A 25,835-nucleotide genomic window follows, 5' to 3' on the forward strand; every position below is an offset into this window, starting at 1 on the left:
GTAAACTATATAAAAAAGTGAATTAGGCTGCTAAAATCAATTATGTTATAATTTATTAATGAATCATAGATGGTTCCTTTCATTGAAAAGAGTCTACCTCTTTAAAAAAAAACATAAAAACGGAGAAAAAATTATAAATTTATGTTAAAAAAGTAACTAACTAAAGAAAACCACATGCCTTATTTTTTGTTTTATTAATCAAAGATATCAATGAAACTGATAATGTGAATATTTTACTTGCGCAGAACAGATTCGCCATTTCAAGTATCGATGGTGTTGCACTATTTAACCCGTTTCTGTTGTCTTTGGCGGTAGATGTCGTTGACAGGAGGCGCAACTCCCAACTCGTCGTCATCAGAATCTTCGCCGGCTTTTCTTCTTCGGGCCTGTTATGTTGAGAGATATTTTATTATATTTGTACAAATTTGTGTTTGCTCAAAGTTTTTCGCGAGACAACCCTACCATTGTCTCCACGTATATATGTCGCAGTAAGGTAGTTAAATCAGAGAGTTAATTAAATGACTAGACAGTTAATTAAAATTCGCTAAAGTTCTGTCAGACAAGTGAGTGAACGAAATGTTAAACGAGTTTCCTAATCGGTCCTAGGCAACAAGACTAACATAACCTAACCATTTACAATAAAGCAAAAACTGAATTGCCAAGCTCTCAGTTCTTCAAGATCAAACCGAAATAACAATAACAAATGAAATAATCATGACGGAGTCTTGTTTTACATTGTTAATCAACACGCTGGCTTTCGGTCAGACAGATAGTTAAACGTTTTCGACGCTGCTTTATTTAAATGAAAATGTTAGCGACTTGATTGAATATCGAAATTTAATTAACTGTCTAGATATTCAATTAACTCTCTGATTTAACTACTTTACTGCGATTTATACACGAACACATATAAACTTCTTCGTATTTTAACTAAAAGGAACAAACATACAATATATGTTACAACTATACAATTTGTATTAAAAATAAAACGTGTTGTTGTGTGACTGTAATTATGGTAAAATAAGGTCTGCGTTTCATCTATTACTATAAGAAATTGTGTAAAATTTACAATTAGTTTTATTTACTGATTTTTAAAAAAAATATTTTTCAGTACATGTTTAAGTTTTACGAACATCTCTTTATATACATAATCATGACGGTCTTCTGTATAATGTTTTAAAAACGATTTAAATATCAAATTTACCTTATTTGTAACAGTAGTCAGGCCGTCATCATCGACAATCCAGTGAACTGACCGGGCTAGATCAAACAGCTTCGTGTCACATCCGTTTTCTTGCGTCGGCGCAGGTGCTGGACAAAGATTATTAGAATATAGATTTAATTATTATATGAGCTTAAAATATTTACTATTTCTTTTTAATTAAGTGAATTGTACCTTACGTATAATAATATGAGGGACGAATCAATAAATTATTAAAAATACAAATAAATTTATTAATGGTAACCCGAATTAGACTTTGGTAATTTTTTGACAACTACGAAAGATATACTTTCGTCATTCAAGTAATCGAATTTGTTATGAGTAATTTTAAAACTAAAAGTTTAAAAATATATTATAAATGCAGAAATTATATTATATATTAGCGATAGCTTTATTTAAATTTTAATACATGCTTAACGTTATAATAGACATAACGTTAACCTATAATATTATTAGACAAGTGTGTTTGAAGACAAGACTAGCCTAGACTAAGTTTAAAGAAGCTACATCCAAAAAACTAAACCTTATGCCCTAGAGGCAGAAATGAAAATTTCGTTTCAAAAGTTTCACGTACCAAGAATATGAACCATAGACAATCCTAGTCTGATCAAGGAAAAGGGTTTGAAGTGGTATTTTCGTAGCAATACTTACGTCTATCGGGCAACGATATCCTATTGAAGAGTGAAATTAATCGGTCCACAGCCACAAATGGACCTCGGAATGAAGATGGCGGAGGCATCAAGGTGCACAGGTGAGCTGCCGCTGGAGGTACGGGGAATGCCCCACCTGAAAAAGCATAGAGTTAGGACCTTACACTTAATGCTATATATATATATAAATAAATGTTGCTAAGCTCAAAACTCGTATGAGAATAGATCTGTTAAACAGTTATTATACTTTTATAGAAGATTTAGACAAATAGTTTGACATTTTTTTGTTATTAAAACAATATTTTATACATTACCAGGTATAGGATGTTCCCCAGGGAGTGGGTTTGATTTAGGTTTGTATGGAATCATCTGATTTGTGTCAGGTCGGGCTATGTCCTTGTTCGGGTCGTTATCTCTGAAAACATTTGTTATACTTATTATATAACAGCCACTCCTTAATTAAAACTAAACACATATGTATGTAAGTTTCTTTGCACTTCCTCAATCTATATATTTTAAATAGTTTTATCCTTAATTTTTGTATATTTCTTGTTATTCTATAAATGTAAGTAAAATTCTTACTTTTGCCCCAAAATGACAGCCGCAAGTTCTGGTGATATTCCGGCCAAAGCGCCCCCTAGCGCCCAGGATCTGTTTGACATTGCTGCCACCTGGTGAAAATATTTGATATTACCTGATCGATATGATGATATATGATGGATTTTCTTCAAGAATAAAGATGGTCGTTACATAAAACATAAAAGACATTCTGATTTCTCTTTTATACAATTAAATAAACATATGTTATTCACACAGAAATATAGTAAAATAAAATTCTAGTTGTTTTCGTTTTTAATGTATAAACAGTATTCGACAGGGTATCATTTGCCGCCATTTTGAATTTAATTAACAAAATCATAACCAAATATATTTTTACCTCAGTATATCCAATTGATTTCAACTCAGCAATCGTACAGGGATAGAGATCAAGGAACTTGTATCGGTCCACTAATTGAGCTGTCTCCTTGCCTTCAAATTCTTTTATCTGAAATATTAAAAATAATTATATTTTAGGATATCTTCAATAAGGTTGAAAATAAAAATGTTCTTTATGTTCTTTAAAAAGTACTATAGACATTCATATTTATAGCCGTAATTTTACTCAAGCAAACATTTCAAAGCTAAAATTTGTTTTTTTATTATTGAAATATTCACTTATAAAATATAGATAAAAAAATTCACGATATTTTCAAATTGTCTATGCTTAAATATCAAAACCTAGCAACACTGATTTCGGTTGTCACAAACAATGACATTAAACATCACAGCCACCATATGATTCGTGATCAATTTTTATAAAATTCACTTTAAAATAAATAAACATGATAATACATAGCCTTATATATAGGTGAAACATATTTTAGTTTATACATACTTCAAATAATTTAATAAAATTCTCTTCATGGGAACATTGAAAATAACGTTACAGCTTAAAGTCTCATAGTAATTTACATCTTACTATATTTTAAGTAAAAAGATGTTTAACGAAACATAAGGATCAGCCAACAATCTCAAAACAACTTGATAAACAATATTTAGGAAACTTTCAATTTTACAAAGTTACTACAAATGTTTGCTCGCTTATAGAAATATGATAAAAAGAAATTCTTTTTTAAACATACCTTTTCTAATACAGCTTGTCTCCGCTTCTCAACTTTGACAATGCTCACTAAATCTCCAATATTCGACTCAAACTCCAAAAATTTATTCCAAATATCAACTGAGCTCTCCGGCTTCAAACTACCCGAAGATAGAACCCGTTCAAAGAGTACACGCGTGTTGTTATCCTCTAAAAATGTACAAAATTTAATGAATTATAATATTCAAATTTAAGGAAAACACTTTTTTACCGGATTGAAGCCATGTATTAATATAAACTTATAAGAAACGTCGGAGAAATTTAAAATAATGTAAAATAATTATTAGTTTATAATAATACATAGCTTCAATTCGGTAAAAAGTGTTTTCTTTAAATGTGTAAAAGCTATGTTAACGAAAGACAATACAATAATATTCAAAATTTCACTTCTATACTAACTAAATATCAGTTCAGTGATAATTTTATTATTTAAATCTAAAATTGAATTCGTTGTGTATTTTCATTAAACTTATTTCAATTGAATGAAAATCAAATAATTGTCAATATTATTTGAATATAACGTCTTGCGCCATCTATTGGCTAAAACCGAGTTACTCTACAATACTTACACTATTTTGTGTAACTCTTTGCTAAGTTATATTAATTTAGAGCACATTCGTATTTATTATACACTAGCTAGCTTTGGACGATTGGGTGACTTTTAAAATATTTTGGAATCAAATATATCAAATGTTACTCAAGGATAAAATTAGTATATTTCAATCAGATCTTTGACAATCTCGAGTCAATTATTGTTTTTAATTTATTTTATTATAAATTATTACTGAAGATGTCATGTGGGACATGGTGTAATGGTTGCAGCTCCATAAAAACTTTATATAATACAGAAAAAATCTTGCCAATCAAAAAGAGTGGCGGAGAGTTTATTGCCAGTTCTTCTCTTCCATGTTAGGCCCATGATTTGAGAACTGGCAGTAAATGTAAAATTAGAAGCATTTAATGTATATATACTTTTTTGACGTCCATAAGTGTACATTGTGTTACCAATATGAATAAATAATTTTTGACTTTGACTTTGGATAAATATTTTTTTGTAGTTTGTAACAAATATACTCAATATTTGTTACAGACATACAAAAATACTACATTTCCTTTATAAAGATACAATAAAAATAGACTTAGGTCAAATTCACTTTCCCGTAAAAAATAATAGAAAACACTTACCATTTAAATGCGATAAATAATCAATATAACACAGCACGTATTCGGGTATATGTGAGAATTTCTTGAGTCCCAGTTCAAATATCCTGAACGCGATATTCTTGTCTTTTGAGCAATAGTACTCCATAAGGGCAGCTGCTACGAAGACGTGGTAGCGGGATCTGAAATGCATAATATTAAGCTAAAAATTAAAATGTGTGCGTGTACTATTGTGCACACGTACGAAGTGAAACTTCTTTATGACCTTATTTTTCGAAAAATGATCTACTATGAACAACTTTACAGAAATTGGTTAAATAAAGTTAAAATAGATAAAGTTTAACAAAAGGCTTTTATTATCATAGACATGGATACAAATAATACAATTATTTCACTTTAGTTTTATTACTACTAAGATTATTACAGAATTTCATTAATTGTAATAGAATTATTACTATCATTGCTATCGTTATTATATATTTTTGTTATTAATGGCATCGAATCTCTTCGAATCAACCGCGGTAGGGTCAAGAAAAAGATAGCACGTAACGGAAAAATGTGACGATCATTTTTTTCCAACGCCGATAAAGTTTCACATCAACATTTTTTTATTTTAACCTCAAAAATTCCTGGCCGGAAATATTTTTTTTAATTTATCAAGTTATTCTTTAAGCATTTTAATTTCCCGCTAACACCGAATCAGCTAGTAACGGATTTAGAGGTCTTGGTCCTATGTCCAATAAAGAAGTTTTCCAATACATATATAGTTTATTGTGAAACTAAATATAGATTATTTTATTATTAAAGTGACTTTTATCCCCGGAGCTGGAGCCCCGGTTGTTCCTTCCAAATCCGGGTTTTAAAAGAACAAATTAAATCAAGTACAATCTTACCTAGGATCCTCTCTTGCTCTTTTAAACACAGTTCGAGCAGATTTGATCCCTTCAGCTCTTCGAGCGAACTTCATGTACTGGACGTAGGCAAGTGTGGGTTCGATATCTTCCATGTCCAAGTATCTGGTGTACACTTGGTGTACCTAAAAAAAAGTTTCAACATTAATGTTTTTTCAAATCGGTGAATAAAGCTAAAATCAGTAACACAAATGCGTGATCCAGGACGTATATCAGTCATGGTTTGCTCGTTATCTAATACTACGAACAAGCTTTCTTATTATAATAACACAGGATTGACGCACACTTCTGGACCAATGCTTACTGCAAGACCTCCTTCGTGGACGCCATGACTGCCCAGATCTCCTCTATTTGAAATAGAGCTAAATTTTCTGTCCCTAGACGGAAAACAACTCTCGACACTCTTATCTGAGTTAATACAATTTCTCGTAACGCACCCATAAATACAATTTGTGCTCAGTATAATGATTTATTTTTTCAATTTGATATTTTTATGAAACAAAGGCCTCCTCTACACAAATAATATATTAAGTACATAGTCACACATAACCTCTTACAAATACGCACACACAAACACATACGTACGCACAGTACACCAATATTTATAAGTATATTTTACTAGGGTAGACCGTTCACGGTAACTCTTTGTTAATGTATGTATTATTTTTGTATTTGTATATTGTATAAGGGGTTTTGTAATTTTTATAAAAATATCTACAAAAAGTAGAAATAGGCATATAAATAATATTGTATATAATTTATGAATAACCAATATACCTTATTATAATGCAGCCGACTTTCTTCATAGTCAGCATGCGCGAAATGCAATAACGTCGATTGCTTGAGCGGACCGCTCGTCGCTCGCTCGTATACCGCTGCCGCTTCCTCAGAGAATAGTTTAGCAGCGTTTGAGTCCTGTGAAGATATTATATTATATGAAAAGCTTATTGGTTTTCATAAAGGTACTAACAAATAATTGAACTTTTGTTTGTATATATATAAGGCAACGAAATACATAACTTAACTGGCCTTTTTTATTGTCCTTAGATAAACTAAAGTTCAATTATTTGTTAGTACCTAAATGTAATTCTTTACGTTGTTTTTTTCTAATTCATTTTAATGTTTGTTTTTTTTATTTCGTGTTTGAATCTCAATTGGTTATGCATTTTCGTTGATTATGAGGGTCACGTGTTAGGGCAAATAATGTGTTTTTTCTAAATAAATATATACTGTAAAGAGTGTCAAAATATTAATAGTTTCATGATTATCTGAATTTAATTTTAAATTATTTAAAATCTTAAATTGTTACAAACGCGAACTTATGGTTTTTTAAAGATATAAACATAATATAGAAAAAACCATACGATAATTTTACATTTGGAAAGATTTTTTTAAACATTTTTGACAAGAGGGCGTATTTTAAACCCTGAAGTAATAGCCTCTAAGAAACTTACCCCTTTCTCCGTCAGTAACTTTGAAGAATGATCCAAGAACTGTGCAGCCTGATGCCACACATCGGGATGGTGCGCCAGACACAATAGGCACTGTTCTATGGCAAACATAACCCGTCTTGCCACTAATGCTGTGTCCTCAGAACGAAGAGGATTAGAACGCTCCCAGGATATATATTTCTTCCATAATTCCACCTAAGACAAATTTTATAAATAAAACTCAAAATTCCATTATTCCATATACAGTGTAAATTCCAGGTTTCATCCCTCGTTTTAAAGTGAAATTCCCTTAATCGAGAAAATTCGTCTCGATTAAAAAAAAAGTAGCATTGGTAGTTTATGTAAATTTTGGTACTTATGTTTTTAATTTACGTTTATAAGTAACGTTTATAAGTGTACAGATCTAGTTGGCTTGCTACTACAATAGTAGAATTATTAATTTTTCAGAGAACTTTGTATTATATTAGGAAATGCGGTAGTCTTTCTACAGAGCTTACCCTGTATTATCAGTGTAATCGAATCAATAAAGACAATATACATAAGGATGCGTGATATGTAAAGTAAACTATGATGGAATAAAATCATAACATTTTCAAAATTATGTATTTTACTTCAATATTAGAACTTTTATCAAATTAAAATAGGTAATAAGGCGAACGTGATATAAGGCTTTTATTACACAACTATGAAATTACCAAATGTATGCTTGAAAATTAAGAATATATTATGTTAGACAAATATGAGGCATCTACTACATACTTGAGGAAAATGTTACTTACGTCTGTGATGAAACAGATGCTATTGAACATAAAATGAAACAAGGTTTTGCAATAACGATAGTTAATTGATAAAAAGAATTTGTGAGTCGTAGAATTTAAAGACGAACAAACTATATCTATCAAGTTTAACTCGGCCATCAAGTGGCGACGCCTCCTACAATCTGTGTTGCCATCCTTGAAATACCACTAGATATAATAATAACCATTATTTTATGTAAGGTTATTTGTTTTAGCGTTGTTTACCTGTTTCATCTCCTCTCTATCTGCTGTGGGTGGTGTTGCCGGCATATTCCTATTAAGGCCTCGAGTAACTGTCTCCAGCTCTTTGGACACACGCCGCGCATTCATATATTCCCTAGATCGCTCCATTGCCATACGTTCCGCTATAATATATATTTATTTTTTTATTCACTTTAAAATTATTTATTTCTAATAATATAAAGTTAAAATAATACCCGAAACCCTTAAAATAGACAGATACTGTATGTATGTAAGTTTTCTTTAACCAGGCATTATATATTTTACTAGAGATACTGGTCGATGTACCATCTTTTTTGTACGTCCAACTAATTTACTAATAATTATCTAATTAGTTGATAGTTTAGCTTGAATATTAAATGGCAAAGAGTTGATCTATCGGCTATATACAAAAATCTACTTAAAATATCTCCCAAATATGTGTTAAATGGTGTAATAAGCTTTCATTTACCTATAATAGTATTAATTCCTTGTTCGAAGGCAATGTAGTCCTTCCACAAAGTCTCTATTCCAATAATTGGAGTAATAACAGCTCTTTGATACACCTGAAATGAAGAAATATTTTAGTGAGTTTCAAAATAACTTTTCTGATATTTTTAATTAAACCTAGCATACTTATCAAATGCACAATTGCCTTGAGCCAATGAGACGGTCTTCAGACATATAGACATAGACATGACTATAGACATTTATAACAAAATGTCCTAATCTACCTTTCTAACAGCCGAGATTTTTTGGTTCTCAGCGTACGATCCCACAGCGTCAACAGACTTCAGAAAGGTCACATAGTCATTCCATATTGGGTAGGCGTGAATGTCCAAACCAATTTTATCCAATGCGAAGTCGTAGGCCTGCGCCATTTTTTCTCTGAAATAATTACAAGTCATATTGATGCCTAGCCCAGTTTCAAAGTTATTAACCAATTTTGATATTTTTTTGTATAGGATTAATAGTTGCCTAAAGATATGCATATTATATATATACATATGATTCTACATAGAGAAAACAATTGAATTAATAGAAGTCTAACGAAATGAGACAAGCTCACACCAGTATTCTTTATTCTAATTTGAATAATTAGAATAAATACTATTTAACTAATTGAATCATTCATAACTTAGGTCATTAGGTCTTAGCAAAAGTTAATTCTGTATTGAGTGTAAGTTTCAGTTATAGTAAGTGTGATTTTTATCTATGGTATGTAAATAATACAGAACAAAACAAAAAAATAACTTTTTGTCATAACTGCATTGCTAACTTACTTGTAAGTTGGCAGCATACACTTTGTTTCCTTAACATAATTAAGATACAACCGCCACAGCTCAATGTTTAGGATTTTCATAAGACATCGCTGGAACAACTGCGAAATAATTATAGAAAATGTTTTGTTTTAAGACATGATGTTGTGAAAGTCTAGTTAGTGCAAAGTAAGTATGATGATTATTTATTTTAGATCACAATCCATATTTAGTTAAATGTTCTATCATAACACCAGTGTTGGCCTAATAGCTTAAACATGCCACTCAGTCTTATGGATTTGAACTTTCTATACTTATTTAGTTAACAACATTTTTAGTTCCTACTGGTTTCCTGCATTTGTTAATTCAAAACTTAACAAGATCCATATAAGGTATAGCATCACATGATTATTATTGCACAATAATATAAAATAATAGTATTGATTCTCTACTTCTTACCCTATAAAATCTAATCTATGACATAAGAACAGTAATCCCTCTAACCATATTAATTATACTAGTTATTAACTGAAATAATAAACTTTGAGTGTATTTTTATTTCTATGCTCACCAGGGACAATTTAGGGAGGCATATAGTAATATACTAAACCATTCCTAGATAAAATCATCTTGATTACAGTCGATATGTAAGTATAATATAGTCAAAAACTCACCTGAACAATATAACAAAATCGGTAAAAATGTACCAGTCCTTGGAATTTATAATCCACAGATACAAATGTATGAAACATTCAGAATTTACTTATATTCCACTGTAGAACTAGTGCTACAGTTTATTTTTTAAATAGTTTGATGTAATTAATAATATGTATCTAGCAAATTTAAAAAAGGTAGTATATATTTAAGAGGAAAGGGATATACATGTCCAAAGTGACCTTTACAGGCTTTCCTGAAATATGGTTTAAATATTTTTATATTATTACAGAATTCTTAGCATGTATTTTTTTCCAAGATGCCTGAAAAATCACCTCCAACATGTCTGAACACGCATTACCCTAGCCATAAAGAAAACATGTGGTTTAAAAACAGATCACAATCTTTATTTCATCTTATTACTATTTACAAGCTCTAATATCACAGTGTATTGGAATCTTTACCTCTATAACTAACAATTTAAAACATACTGACCTTTTCTACTTTTTCAAAGTTTCTCGCTTTCATCTGTAATAAGTTAACATAAAGTTAATGTTAAATGAACTTTATACATAATTGTTGTAGCACATCTTTATTATTCACTTATTTGTAAATTGTTGATTGCAACAACTTATGGAAGCATTAAAAATTATGAAACCAAATATGCTGCTTAACGTATTTTAATTTTAAAACATGGTAATTTTATATTCAAAGCTATAGATTACACTAACTGAAAGATTATACGAAACTAATAAAATATGGTATCATTTAATTACCTCCTGCTCTATATAAATTTTCCAAAATCTTCCTGTAGTAGGAAAGGCAGCAATAAGTTTCTCATACACAGTCCGAACTTCGTTGATAGGTCGTGTTTGAGCCTCCCGTATTAGGAGAGACCAGGAATCCACATCATATGTATTTGCTTCTACAGCACGTTGAGCCCTGCTTAAACGCTCATTACCCCAATCCTAGAAGATATGTACATTTACAAATACAACTTAATTTATTAACGCTAGGACATGGGTTAAGAAGGTTCAATTAAACTTACGATTTCCACTTCATCTATCGACATTATTGATTGCGTTAGTCAATATATGTACTGAAATAATATAGCACTACTACAACCAACTTAAATAACAAAAATAATTAATCTTCTATGACGATTTATCCACCATGCTGTCTAGATTCTTTTGAGTTTGCTGGCTAGTGGCTGCGGCTAGTGGCTTCAGAAAACACTAACAGCCCAGTGTTGCCAGATGGTCTCGCCGTAGTACCCCTAGGTTAAGTGGATTTATCTATAATAGAAAATGTATTGACAGGTTCAAGTTTTATTCGATTTTTGTTTAAATGAATATAAAATTAGTAAGGTTAACCACACAGATCCTTTTCTTACGATGTGTTCGTACTTAAATTTAGTTCCAAAATCACGAAAACTGTATTTGGCGTGTATTTGAAATGTCCCGTAAAAAATCCCCTCAAAATTATTCTGCCCCTAACTCAGTTGAGAAACCCCTAAAACTAGGGGAAAATCCTCTGATCTGCCACCACTAAACAGCCGCATAGCAAATAAAAATTACAAAAGTACTCTGTGTCCTGCGACAACCAGCAGTATCGAATGACGGCAATTTATCCTAAATCAAAGACTACATAGGTGTAGAGCCTTAGCAGTGTTACCAACAAACCATACATAATATTTGAGAACTTTAAAATATCGATGCTGTTTAAACTTAAACTGTTAAATGAAGTAATAAATATACACTTATTTGATTATTTGTTGTTAAATAATTTCAAATGATTTAAATTCATCTCTGATGAGTAGACCCTACTCAAAGGCTTTAAGTAATACTTAGTTGCGCTTACCCGTACAGTTGCTTAGTTGGCATAAATATATTGCTGCAATATTATTATCTATGGTTAAAACTTAAAACGTTATTAATATATATCTCCCTTTCGTCTGTGACTCAAAACAATACATAATACATATATTAGCACGCAGATCACAGAGCGCCAGCGGCTTTGTTTTTTCTACTTTTATTAGTAACATTTAACGTTGACTTAATACAAAATGTTGTTTTACTCTTTTTTTAAGTCTCTTGTAGGAAAAGACGTAGTTGTAGAATTGAAGAATGATCTAAGTATCTGCGGAACATTGCATTCGGTAGACCAGTATCTTAACATAAAATTGTCGGATATTAGTGTGATTGATCCCGATAAGTATCCTCATATGTTATCAGTCAAGAATTGCTTTATCCGAGGATCTGTAGTTCGATATGTGCAGCTACCAGCAGATGAGGTAGATACCCAACTTTTACAAGACGCGGCCAGGAAAGAGGCAACAGTATCAACAAGATGAACATAACCTATGAAATCTCGCTGTAAATATTTACTCGTAAGATTAAACGTTAATAAAGGTAATATAAGAAATGTCATTTCTTTCCATCTCAAACGAAAAAATCCTTATCAAAGATCTAAAAAATAAATTATTTAAATTAAATAACTACATATAATACAAATTTAATATATTCTGTCACATAATATATAACATCGATGAAACAGCAAGCTCTCTGTCCAAGCTGTTAAATCTATAAACTTAGTTTCATTTTGTGTAATCTTCAACCAGACCTATCTTAGGATCCTATTTTTTTTTCAAAACAGATGAATATGTAATGTTCATTAGTTGTATGTATTGTTAACATTGTTAAAGAAAAAAAACTAAATTTTAAATACAAAATAATATATTTACACATTTTTTTCCTCAATCTCAGGTAAATCTCTATCAGATTCTTGATCAAAATAACTTTCTGGCACAATATAGTTTTCTGGGGGCCGCATTGGGCCAAATACTCTTTTCTTATCACTTGTACTTTCCATAGTTATTTGTGTTTCAATGGGTTGAGATTCTTTAGAATCTTTATGATTATTACTTTCATTAGAAACTTCTGGCTCATCAATTTTGATAAGCATACTAGAATCTTTGTTTCCGGTTTTGTCTTCTTCATCAGAGTCCATTTCTTCCACAAACTCTTGATCAATCTGATCTTTTTCTGGTTTTACTTTGACTTTTTTACTAAGATCTTCTTTAAGCTTTATCCTGTAAGTTATAATTATAGTTAAAAACAGTTTATCCAATTTACATTCTCAATATGTAATTTAAACTTTTATTCATATAGTTGTAATATTTAAATTATGAAAATAAAACAATTTTATCATTACCTCTTTCCATAAAGAACAGAGTTCACCTGCTTTGACAATGTCGTATTCTCAGCTCTCTTAATAATGGGAGGCATATGTGCAGGACGAGCTAAATCTGCCAGCCGCTGTGTTTTTGCTAATTCAGATTTTAGTTTTTGTATGTTCATCTGTAAGGTAGGTATACTTTTTAATATGTATAAAGAAAAGCTCATAGAAGAGATAACACCTACGGTTTTAAATATTATTTGTTTAACTTATCAAACATTGACATTTTTTAACACTGCTGCTAATTTACAATAAGGTTTCTTGTTTAAAAAATAAAAAGTGTAATCCATCATCACGCCTTGCTGAATTACTGACCTTTGCAGCAGAAATATCAGCCTTATGTGCCATACTCTGTGGAAGTGTCTTCATGAACTCATCCAATGCATCTGAGTCATCACTGGCTGCCTGTTTGTTATTTGATCGAAGGCTCTCAAGTGATTTAGATTCATTTTCTATTGCCATCTCAATTTCTGATATTTGTTTTAGCTGGCAAAAATAATAAATATTAGTTTCTGCAAATCACTTATTTAGTTATATTCTGTTTAAAATTTGTATGAGTTTTGCTACCTACTGTTTATTTTAAAAATGGTTTCTATTGAATGTTTGAAATAAAATTTAATTATTTAATGCATGCTGCTGAATAAAAATATTTTTTAGTTCGTAAAGAACTGATGTTAAACAATGAGTCATTGTTTTAGATATAGATAGTAAGGAATAAGATTTATACTGTTGTTAGCTACTTATATATATGCTTACCAACTGATCGTATGTTAGTGCTGTCTCATTCTCACGTGGTACAACTCCATGTTTACGCATACGCTGCTGTCTCTTTTTCTCTACACTGCCTGTTCGGTCTAAGAATGTGTCTTCATCTGAATCATAATAATCATCTGCACTCCAGTCCCGCTGTTTTCTTCGACGTGATTCTGTAAGAATAGATTTTGAGATTTATTTACTTAATCAATATGTACATACAAATATAAATGACAAAGGCTTGGTAAGATATTTTTTAACTAGTTAAACATACATTTGCCTGCATCGTAGAGACTGGTAAGACACAGGCAAATTTATTGTAACTATTTTTATTGAATTATCATTTACCAAGTCCATTAAAAACACTCCATTGCAAAAACAATTGAAAAAAGGGAAATGAAGATTAGTTCTATGTATTGCTCAGCCAGTACAAATAATTTTTGTTTATTTACTTTATGCATTTACTTTATTTACTTTAAGAAAGATTGGTATTTACCATGCTTTGCTTGTCTTAAAAGTCCAGCCCTATCAAGTATCCTGCAGGCTTCCAAGGCACAAGCAACCACTGCTTCTTTCTTTTTGCCACGGTGTATTACTTCAGCCTTTACTGGTCTACCATGCGGATCATCTATTGGAAGTTCTACTCTGAAATTGTATTATATTAAGATCTAATAATAAATCCGAGTTAACTTTAAAAACCAAGTGTTAATCTTATGTTAATAAAATGGTCACATCAAACATTATAAATAATTATTCTTATCACTAGCAATAAGCACAGCTCTTAAATATGTTACATCCAATTTATTGTTAAAATAATCATTCTAACTCTACTATTTGTGTTTTAATATCATACTTTGTTTCATGAAAGTACTAAACATTTAAATGATAATGTATATAAACACTACTTTGATAGTGCTCTCAGCAACCGTCTCTTGCTGACCAAAACTGAAAACCCCTTGAAAGATAGAGTAGTTTAGAAAAGTAATATATCCTACAGACCTGCAAATAAACTGGCCAACCCCTCTTTCTTCACAATCATAATTTAACTCATGACCTTCCCTCTCAAAATAACCTCGAAGTGTTTTCTTTGGGTCATCTAAATATAATTCTTCATTCGTTGTCACTGCATATGGGTTGTCTGCCAAATCTGAAGCTTCATCTGCATCCTCACCTATTTGAAAAATATTGCAATATTGAGTGAATATGTCTTAATTGAAGAAATATAGATATTAATAACTACATACCCATTCCCCAATCAATTCCCTGTTCTTCTTTTCTCTTTTCTTCCTCCAAACGTTCTCTCTCTCTTTGCTCCTTTGCCTCTTGTATCATTCGGTCTCTTTCTATCTTCATTTGTTCTGCTCTACGTTTGATTTCAGTAACTGTTAATTCTGATTCACCTTCACAATCATAGTCTGGTCCCTATGAAACAATAATATTAACAATAAAGTATGCACAGGTACTACAGGAATCAAATAATCAGGTCTGGTATATAGCTGGAAAATATTGTTTAGCCTAAAAGATTGATTTAAGTGATATAAGGCTGCCAGTTGCTGTACATAAGTATTAATTCTATAATATTGCATTGCGTTTTATTGCAGAGCTGTGTTGGCCTAGTAGCTTCAGAGTGCGACTCTCACCCTGAGGTTGTGGGTTCGATTCCCGGCTGTGCACCAATGGATATTCTTTAAATGTGCGCATTTAACATTAGCTAGAACGGTGAAGGAAAACATCGAGAGGAAACCGGCTTGTCTTAGACCCAAAAAGTCAATGGTGTGTCAGGCACAGAAGGCTGATCACCTACTTGCCTATGCAATTCACAAACAATCATGAAACAGATACAGAAATCTGAGTCCCAGACCTAAAAGGTTGTAGCGCCATGGGTTTATTATTTTACATATGTGTAAAATTAAGTAAATAAATGTATAGATAATCCAGGATACTGCTGCTAAAACCTCAATCATTTCCGGCTGAGGAAAGATGAAACAAATGAGAAGTGTACTCAGAGTTTGCTGTGCTAGCAGTAACTATCAGTGTGCCTGAGTTTATAAAAAGAGCTTATTTAAAGTAATAAATAAATAATGAGGAGAAAATTAAAGTAGCATTAGTTAAACTAACCAATAAAATATAGGTCCTAGTACTACTTCCAAATTTGATCTGATGTCCGACACGCACCCTTGTATAATGTTTATGTTTCAATTTCTCTTTATTTAGGAATGTACCATGTGTACTGCCCAGGTCATATAAGTACCATCCAGATGCCTGTTCATTTTCATCAGCAAGTGCTTTATATTGAAGGATTGAATGGTGCCTGTGAAATGAAATGACATACACTTTTATAACTAAGATCAGGATTCAATTAATTATAATATTGGTATAAAGCAAGTGACAGCACCTGGATATGGTAGGGTGTGCCAGCACAACATCACAGTTTGCAAGTCTCCCAAACACATAGTAAGGTTTATTGGTTAATTCTACTTTCTCCACAATCATGCCTGATTTCAACACTTCTAATGCATATTCTGTTCCTAAAACATGAATACAGATAATTGTAGTTTAATTGTCATAATCAAAAACCAAATAAACATGCCTAATTATTATAATGGCATGAGTGTCTTCAATTTAAAAAAAACAGCATTTAGGCATGCAGATCTAATTTTTTTTATATTGTGGCTATATGTTTATATAGACTTACCATCAGGGCAAATCCCAGACCATTTAGGCTCCTTGTAAGGAATAGGCGTTGACAATTCTTTTAACAGAACGGCTGGCGGCAATGGACTTTTTACCGATTCGCTAGCTTTTAAAGAATTTTCTTCGTTAGAGTTATCTACTGGTTGCGGTAGTTTTTCAGCATCAGATTTTACTTTCTTAGGCACTTTACTAATACGCCCTATTAGGACCGGCTTTTTAAATTCTATATTCTCAGAGTGAGAATTTTTGTCATTGGTCTCTTCCATCACCACGGATTTATAGAAGTCAAAACGTTCTGAATTACTATGACAACAAATTACGAATAATAATACTTAACTATAATATTTAACTTAATTATTAGCCTATAATATTTGTAAACATTAGAAAGAATGCTTAATGATAAATAAATCAAATGTCATCTGTATGATGATATTAATTTATCCCTAATGGGAAAGGCAAAAGACTTTAGATGTCATCTGTATATTTCATCGACAGATATTTAGAACCATTTTTTTTACCTATGCTCTATCTTTGCACAGAATCGTTTCATCAATAGTAAAGTACGTTAAAGAACAGACTATTAATGATTTTTAACTCGTGTCAAATATTTGAAATTACTTTCAACATTATTGATAAAACGTCACTAGACCAAAAGCAAAGCCCTTACAAGGGTTTTTAAAGCGTAAGATAAAATATATAAAAAATAAATTAATATTTTTGGTAGCTTGGTTTTTAATATTTTTATGACAATTGTTTAATATTTATGCCAGTTTCAAGTAAAAGGTAGGGAAACTACCCGCGAGAAAAAATAAAAAAACACATGAAAAGGAAACTAAGGCAAAAGCTAGTTAAAAACAAAATGTGGACGTAAACACATTAAATCTTATTATTATTATTGATTATAAAAGAAGATAATACATTATATACAATAAAGGTTAAAGCAAAAGGCAGGAGATTTCAGTCGGAAACGGAACATGTAGTGATCGTAAGGAATTCAGAAAGCAGGTGCGGTCATATTGGAAACAAGAAAAGAGAATATGTTCGAGGTCACCAATATTTTCTCCACACTCACAAATATTACTATCAACAATACGAAACGTTGCTCAGACATGTCCTAAACGCATTGTGAAAATGGTAGAAGTGACAATTTTAGAATAATTTTTAACTTTAAAGAACCATGGATTTAACCTGGGTTGAATTTCAGCATAAACGTTAACACTACACAACATAAACAACTTTCCATGACTCCCAAAAATTGGGCGGCCAAATCATGACAATAATTTTACATAGATTCTTTGGCAAGCTGATCGGCTTTCTCGTTTACTTTATTCCCACAGTGACTTGGACCATTTTCCACAAAAAAAATCCAGAGAAAGAGAGATGCGAAGCGAATAAATTATTATTTGAGAACATATCAAAAGCTTGTCACTTATTTCGCAAATAATGGGAAAACAAAGTTTCATTTAATTCTTTTAATAAATTATTAAGTACAACACGATCATAAGATACTTTCTGTAACAAAACTAGCAATCATGAAAATTTACTTAGCAAGCAAATCTTTTGGTCCAATGTAAATACCGTATTCCTAAAGACCGTATGTTTGCGAAACGTGATAAGTAACAAAGAGAAAAGGTAATGGGTTTACTATAATTTCTGGAAAAATGCAAGTCACATGGCCAAGTAAGTTGACTGGAACCCTCAAGGCAAAAGGAAACGTGGCCTGCAAAATCAAACCTGGCAACGAAGCGTCATTTCATTGTAACGCTGGGGTTACCGGTGAATAAAAATTGCCTAATTTAGGGTCCACTTGAAAGAGATACTATAGGTAGTTTTAATTTTAAACTGAGAACATGCATATGTATCTATCCCGAAATCTTAGGGCCTAATGAACATATCAGACAATAGGATTAGTAGAATGTTAAGTTTTTTAACTGTTAGAACTTTAGGAAATGGTAAACTATAAAAGTAAACATGTATACCTATCATTCATCAAACATAAGCATATGGTGGCAAAAAAGAATAATGTCTCAAATAGTTTTATTATAATTATGATCAAGGTGTACAATATTAAGTGGTCGAATATCGTCCAATTCTTCGTCTTCGTCTTCACTGTCGCTGCTTCAGAGGCTAAGTCTATGATGAACGGTACGTCCAAATGCGCGTCCCTTATGTGATTAGGGACGCGCATTTACTTGTATTTTTTATTTGACGTGCGAACAATAATTGCGCCACTCCTCAACAGTAATAGCATTAAATGTATTCATTATCATACTTGGCATTTCATTAGCCAGTTTCCCAATGTTCACCATAGCCACTTTGCGTTTCATTGAAGCCCAGACCATTTCAATGGGGTTGAGATCACAATGAAATGGAGGTAAACGCAATACCTGCAAATAATGTATGTTGTAGGGACCACAGACTGCAGTCTAGTATTATATAAGGTAATAGATAAACTAAGTTTTAAAAGTAAGTAAGTTTTAAGAGGTAGTTATTACATACTTTATCTATGCTTGTTAGTAGCCTGTGAAGCTAGATCATCTGTGGCGCCCACTGCCTAGTGGATTTGTAAATTTATTAAATAATAAGATCAGACTGTGAGTCGGGCTGCCGTATTTTTCGAGGAGGGAATTGCATAAAACTCGTGAGAATTGGGTGAATGTAAGGTGTAATGTGTATTTTTTTTAGTGAATACTGTGTACTGATCACATGTTGTGTTTGTTTAAGCATTTTTGAAGAAAGGTTTGTCTCTTTGCCTGTAACGAATTTTTCGGACTGACTGTGTTCAATTGTGTTATTAAAAAACGAATTCGGTGACTATTTGGTAAGTGCTACTTTCCTTAACTATAGACGTTACTATTTTTCCTAGTTGTAAACCAGCCGTAGTAGCTATCCGTAGTGAAAGTGATTGAAAAGGTCATTTTTAATGATATAGCAATTGATTGATGTAAATGTACGGTACGTTAGTAAGTACCTTATCATGAGTGTTACATGTGAAAGTTGCAATTAACAGCCTTCTAATAGTTAAAAATTTATATATCTTTATGTCCACAAGTTGTCCACTGCTTAGCATTATTCTGTATATTTATAATACATAAAATAAATAAAAACAAGCTCACATAGTTTTAGTTTTTACCATATTTAATTAATATTTAAATATTGCGTGGCAAAATGATATTATTTTTTTGTCTTTATCTAATTTTTGAACCCCCTAATAGAGATACTGATTTTTTCCTTGAATTGATTGCACCTTGCTTTACTATTACAAACCATTATCAAAGCATAAATATTATGAACAACATTTAAAAATATGCATTTGTCACAATTGATTTAAATCTATAAAAAATGTATGTATTATGATACAATAATTATTTTAAATTTTATATTTTTGTAATTGCAAAGGTTGTTCAAACACTGAGTAGTTACAGTCTTCATAAACAAACTTCATTAACAAAAATATTATAACCTTTTTCAATATAACCTGTTAGTCAGATAATATTATTAGTCTTCTAAAGTGACATTTTAATGTTGTAGTTATCTACAACACATAATAATGACACATGATTCTCGTGGTCCACTTGTAAGGTTATATGTATAATGTAATCTATTTAAATGAAGTACAGGACCAATAGTTTCATAAGTTTTTTTTAAATTTCAGATACAAAAATTATATATTAAAGATAAGAAAAATTACATTAAGTCACTTCTAAACCAGCTTCAGATATGAATTACCCAAAAAAAATTGTAAATGTTATTTTTTAATTATAGACACTAATAGTTGTAAGCATTCATATTTGCCAATTAAAATAATAATGACCTTGGTAATGAAATCCTCAGCTAGTCTTTGTTTATATAATTCTAAATGCATTTGGTGGAATTCTAGTTACTGGTACATTAACTAGAAAGTATAATTAGGATGGTAAATTTAAGAATTTTTTAGTTTTAATTAATATCTTTATTTCAGACAGTAATAAAGTGTTGTGAAATTTTAAATTAAATTACCTGCTAGTTATTAAAAAGAAAAATGAGCTGCATTATTTTCTGGCTTAATTCAATTTCAAATTAAATTTTAAATCCGGTCTCTCATCTCAGTTTAAAAAGAAAAAAAAGTTTGGCTGCTCTATAATTTTCTAGAAAATATGTGCAAAAAAGGGTTCCTATCACTTACTGCATTATGAAATTCAAGTGATATTGTGTTGGTAAAAAATATGGAAATCTCTATTTAATATTCAAGTACGGAAAGTGTTATCAGTTGTAAATTTTATCTTGAATATCGGATTTTTATCAGTCAAAGCCATATTTAGTTGATAAAGTAAATTTGTTCACTGATACACATTTACTACCACGCACTTTCAAAAACTTATTGTAGAGCTAACTGCTCATTTATTCGAAATAAGACGCTTTAAACTCTTAAAATGTTGGGTTGGCAAAACATTGTAGGAAATTATTTTTTAAAGAATAGTTTAACTATTTAAGCCCGTAAGTGTCAAACCCCAATTTTAACATAAAACTCAAATGAAACTGTTACATATACAGAGATAAGTAATTTAATCCATTTTATAAGTAGCTATTTTGTCATAGATCACTTACGCAATACAATAAAATGATAATCGGATTATGTTACGTGAAATTTACGAGAAGCCTGATGTGTTCCATCGAAGGACAAATTAAAGAATTTTTCGTGTTTTTATATTGATTAATCGTATTAGATAATTGAAACTATATACTTATATGCTGCTGTTTTATATATTTTAACTAAAAAAAAAATGGATTAATTTAAAAAATAAGTATTGTCGACGTCATTAATTTCGTTTACCCAAATAAAATATGAATAATAATTTAAGAATTTAGTTTATCCTTAGTTTTTAACAATAAACAAAAAATGCAGTTTTAAACTATTTTATATTAAATACAATTTGATCTAAATAAAATATCCCTTTAGCAGAGTCATCGCGACCTCAATGATTCATAGCGGGCATCGAACCAGTTACCCGCTAACTGTGCTGTGGGAGTTTATAACAATTACGCACAAAAAATATCATAGTAACGCAGTTTTCAGGCCAACTTAAAGCAGTAGTCTGTACAGTTTATCCAGTGAATAAAATAACTTCGATCAAGAGTTTAATAAATGTATTTCGTGTCTAAAGAATAAATGTAATAAAAATAGTTTATATCTTGTATTTTTTATTGTTTAAGACAGCTGAAAAATGTTCCGATGTTACTAGGGTTTTGGACGATATCCTCTATGTCCAGTAATTGTGCCCCGGTATTACGAAATGAAGACTATGCAAATCGAATAAGGCCCAACCGTTATATATACTATGTACGTTTGTAGTTCGCGTGCTGAGTAGTTTCACTAAGTTTTATCGGAAAGTAATTTGTTCTCGGAAGAACGTTAAATATTAATTTAACCGCAGCGTTGCGAGAATTATTTATGTGAATCTCAGGGATTCTGTACAATAGATAATAAAATGTTTATTATAGGACCTGAACATTTAGAGCCACCAAAGTTGTTACTCTTAAGTGCTTAGGTATTAGACCTCGAGTATTAACGTATGTGTGTGCGTGCAGGCTACGATAACGGTGCCTTTTCTTGACATAGTGTAAGGTCAATAATTGAAAAGATTTCTTTTTAATTTGTCTGGTATTAGTGATGGTGGAAGAGTATTAAAGATCTTCTGGTGCATGTACACTGATAATGTTAAGATGTTTGTTTTTTAAACTAATAGATATTATAAAAATTAACAACAATAAAGTTATTTTGCCAAAAGTATACTTATACTTTATACACGACAGGCGACATAATTTTAAGACTGCTTCTACAGAATGGGAATAAAAAATTAGTTTCAGATTGTAGTATACGCTGCCGGGGTTGCTTTATTAGTAATAAGATTGTAGTGTTGCCACTCCTCCAGTTATGTATTGAACATTCGATCCACATATTCAGGTAACAATGGAGGTAAGACAAAGGCAGGATGTGGCGGAAGCAATGAATTTTTAATGCGATCTCTTTTATACGAGTATTCCATCTGTGGCTTATGGAAAATCATAGATAATTTGTTATTGTTATAGTAAAGTCAATGAACGCTTTCTTTGGTACGGTAAAACAAAACCCGTACCAGAGCTCTTTATCAGTTATGTAATTTGGGATTATGTTATTTGCAGATAACCTTAATAAATAAATGCAATTATAATAATCCCTAAAACGTCGTGAAGCGCATCACATCTGCCCCTTTGATTACCACTACTCAATAGCGATCACGACCGCTCTGTCAAGAGTGTACCGGATAAGAAGAAGAATAATCCCGATGTCTACTAGGCGTATTTAGTTTTTTCTATGATGATTCTTTTGTATAATACTTTACTCTAAAGCAATGTAATGATTCGATTGCGGAACGAAAGAGCATTAAATCGATGTCGAATTTCGATCACTCTATCGATTATAGAGAACAGTTTTAATTGCTGTCATTGGCACGGATTTGTAACTAGGTCAGTAGTAAATTGTAGCGAATTTAAACAGTGAAAAATTACTTAAAAAGTAAGAAAAGATTGGAAGATAATACTGTACTCTGGTAGGGCAGAGTTGATTTTTCCAACCTTCCTTATATGCCTTTCGAATTCGGACTTGTTAGTTCAGATCAGTGTTTCCCAAGCATTTTTGTACCATGCCCAAGACATAGAAGGTTGATCATTTTAATCATCATCGAGGTACCCATCGGGCCTTGGCCTGGTCGAACAAGAAACTCAATCGGTAAAAGTTTGTGCTATTTTCTTACAGTAACTCCTTGGCAAGGAGGATGATGGATGTTTTAGGAAGTAATTGTAAACGAAACAATAAGTAAGTTTTCAAAATATCATGAAAAATTCCAAATATTTTTAATGTCTATATTATATATTAATTTAGTATTTCCTTTCGTTTGATGGTTGCTACTTGCTGCACAGAGATTTTATATCCAACTGATTTCGATTGCAACAGTACTTCAGTACATGTTTACAAATGCTACAACTAGAAACAAATTAAAACTTATTCTTTTCGATATATGGTTACATTTTTTAAGGAATTATGATCCAGCCATTTAATATCATAACAGTACTTCAGTACATGTTTACAAATGCTACAACTAGAAACAAATTAAAACTTATTCTTTTCGATATATGGTTACATTTTTTAAGGAATTATGATCCAGCCATTTAATATCATAACAGTACTTCAGTACATGTTTACAAATGCTACAACTAGAAACAAATTAAAACTTATTCTTTTCGATATATGGTTACATTTTTTAAGGAATTATGATCCAGCCATTTAATATCATAACAGTACTTCAGTACATGTTTACAAATGCTACAACTAGAAACAAATTAAAACTTATTCTTTTCGATATATGGTTACATTTTTTAAGGAATTATGATCCAGCCATTTAATATCATAACAGTACTTCAGTACATGTTTACAAATGCTACAACTAGAAACAAATTAAAACTTATTCTTTTCGATATATGGTTACATTTTTTAAGGAATTATGATCCAGCCATTTAATATCATAACAGTACTTCAGTACATGTTTACAAATGCGGTTCTATAATGACAGATAAATTAATTGGAGCGTAACGGCAGACATTTCCGTCGATAGCTGGATGATGTTTTAACTGCTTGACAATGTTTACCATTATTAGTTAATTCAATACAGCATTTTTTTTAAATAAACATTTACAGACATAATTATCGGAACAAATATACAAGTAGTATTTTGTCAATGTTTTAAATAAACTATTGTTGTACTCTTCTTCCTTCCTACATTTTGGAAGTATATTATGATATATATGGAGTTGCCAATTCGAGAAATATGTATTGCAAATAGAACCTTGGTAATTTAAATATGGATTTTAATCTGTGGGTCTTGTGTTATTTTGGTGTAGGCGAATATTACGTATTAGCAAAAGTGAAGGTGGACCGGATCTGCCTATAATAGCTTTTGCAATTACTTTCTACAGATAAGATTGTATTTATTGATAACTGTGCTTTCACTTGTTATCTATGGATGTTTTAATTGAAAATCGAATATTCTTTAGATTATGGATAGATATTTTAGATACCGCCTCAGTAGCTAATGCAGCTTTAAACTTATTTAGCCGTTATATTTAATTGTAAGTGCTATAGAGAAAAAATATTTTACACCTGTCGTTTATTATGTAGTTGTACCTAGAGATAGTCTTTTGAGATTTAACTCGACAAAGTCACTTTGGATTGACTATTTATTGTTGAATACTTTTTATTTTTTATATACGGAAGAATGTACATAATTCTTATCAAAATCAAAGTTATTTTGTTATTATTTAAATATAAAAGCTTTTTTCCTTAGCTATAATAAAACGTGTTTCTAAAAATTATGACACATAAGTGACCTAATATGTTCGCTGAATTGATAAATACGTGCAAAATATAAAGGTCACAAAACCTTTGTTAGAAAATAAAAAATATATTCTAAAATTTGTGTTGCATTTTACGTAATAAAGGAACTTGGTATTATCCAATTTAAATACAGATTTTCACAGAATTGAAATTTACAATTAAGGCTTTAATTGACATATAATGTTATATATTTTTGGCAATTTCAGAAATGTGAATTAGCGCGAACTGTTTTTCCGGAATTGCTTAAAGTATGCTTTTTTTAATGTAATAGGAGGCAAACGGACAGGAGGTTCACCTTATGTTAAGTGACACCGCCGCCTTGGACACTCACATTGCCAGAAGGTTCGCAAGTGCGTTGCCGGCCTTTCAAGAATTAGTACGCTCTTTTCTTTCGGAAATACTTCAGTGGGTAGCTGGTTCCACATAGCGGTGGATCTGCCTTAAAAACGCTCAGATTGTATTTGCTTAGATCCCGGAGGCATGTTTGTCTGAGTGGAACTCGCGAACTGACCTCCAGAATTCGCGGATTTCGCTAATGCTGTTCCTTTCTATCAGAGGTCCACTCCTGTACGGAGTACAACTCCACCAGCACCGGTTCCTTTTTGTTTCTCTCCTTGTAACTCCTTGCGGTTTGGTGCTTTTATTGTTTGGTCTGCTGTAATTATAATAATAGTTGAACGGAAATCCTTGTTAAAAGACTCCAGTAGATTTTTCTTGT

The 25,835-nt window shown here is 31.2% G+C and overlaps 4 protein-coding genes across 7 annotated transcripts in view; 2 read left to right on the forward strand and 2 right to left on the reverse strand.

Annotated features, from left to right (window-relative positions):
* Positions 1–175: 175 nt before the first annotated feature.
* LOC123717387 (protein suppressor of forked) lies at positions 176–11,297 on the reverse strand. Its single transcript, XM_045673350.1, has 18 exons — positions 11,072–11,297; positions 10,800–10,991; positions 10,519–10,551; positions 9,394–9,491; positions 8,845–8,998; positions 8,583–8,676; positions 8,117–8,256; positions 7,098–7,289; positions 6,421–6,558; positions 5,626–5,768; positions 4,757–4,914; positions 3,555–3,721; positions 2,810–2,917; positions 2,455–2,543; positions 2,187–2,287; positions 1,874–2,008; positions 1,205–1,311; positions 176–386 (listed from the first exon to the last, which is right to left on the reverse strand). Exons 1-18 carry the CDS (start codon positions 11,093–11,095, stop codon positions 282–284), a joined length of 2,178 nt encoding a protein of 725 aa, XP_045529306.1. The 5' UTR covers positions 11,096–11,297; the 3' UTR covers positions 176–281.
* Positions 11,298–11,985: 688 nt separating this feature from the next.
* Positions 11,986–12,447, forward strand: LOC123717247 (U6 snRNA-associated Sm-like protein LSm2). The gene has a single exon (XM_045673143.1). The coding sequence runs from the start codon at positions 12,089–12,091 to the stop codon at positions 12,374–12,376; it is 288 nt and encodes a 95-aa protein (XP_045529099.1). The 5' UTR covers positions 11,986–12,088; the 3' UTR covers positions 12,377–12,447.
* Positions 12,448–12,746: 299 nt separating this feature from the next.
* Positions 12,747–17,194, reverse strand: LOC123717484 (kanadaptin). The gene is made up of 10 exons (XM_045673488.1): positions 16,709–17,194; positions 16,409–16,541; positions 16,132–16,324; positions 15,258–15,435; positions 15,013–15,184; positions 14,510–14,658; positions 14,017–14,186; positions 13,576–13,746; positions 13,237–13,382; positions 12,747–13,114 (listed from the first exon to the last, which is right to left on the reverse strand). The coding sequence occupies exons 1-10, from the start codon at positions 16,971–16,973 to the stop codon at positions 12,763–12,765; spliced, it is 1,929 nt and encodes a 642-aa protein (XP_045529444.1). The 5' UTR covers positions 16,974–17,194; the 3' UTR covers positions 12,747–12,762.
* A 2,055-nt stretch (positions 17,195–19,249) lies between these two features.
* The window catches only part of LOC123717551 (mitogen-activated protein kinase-binding protein 1), a 69,145-nt gene continuing 62,559 nt past the window's right edge, over positions 19,250–25,835 (forward strand). For 2 of the 4 annotated variants that reach the window (XM_045673603.1, XM_045673605.1), the window contains exon 1: positions 19,250–19,528. The gene's annotated coding sequence lies outside the window, so the exon portion shown is untranslated. The remainder of the gene's footprint in view (positions 19,529–25,835) is intronic. The other 2 variants (XM_045673606.1, XM_045673608.1) reach the window with 1 other exon arrangement.

The sequence above is a fragment of the Pieris brassicae genome, chromosome 12 (genome assembly GCF_905147105.1).
Source record: "Pieris brassicae chromosome 12, ilPieBrab1.1, whole genome shotgun sequence".
In the NCBI taxonomy this organism is placed as follows: domain Eukaryota; kingdom Metazoa; phylum Arthropoda; class Insecta; order Lepidoptera; family Pieridae; genus Pieris; species Pieris brassicae.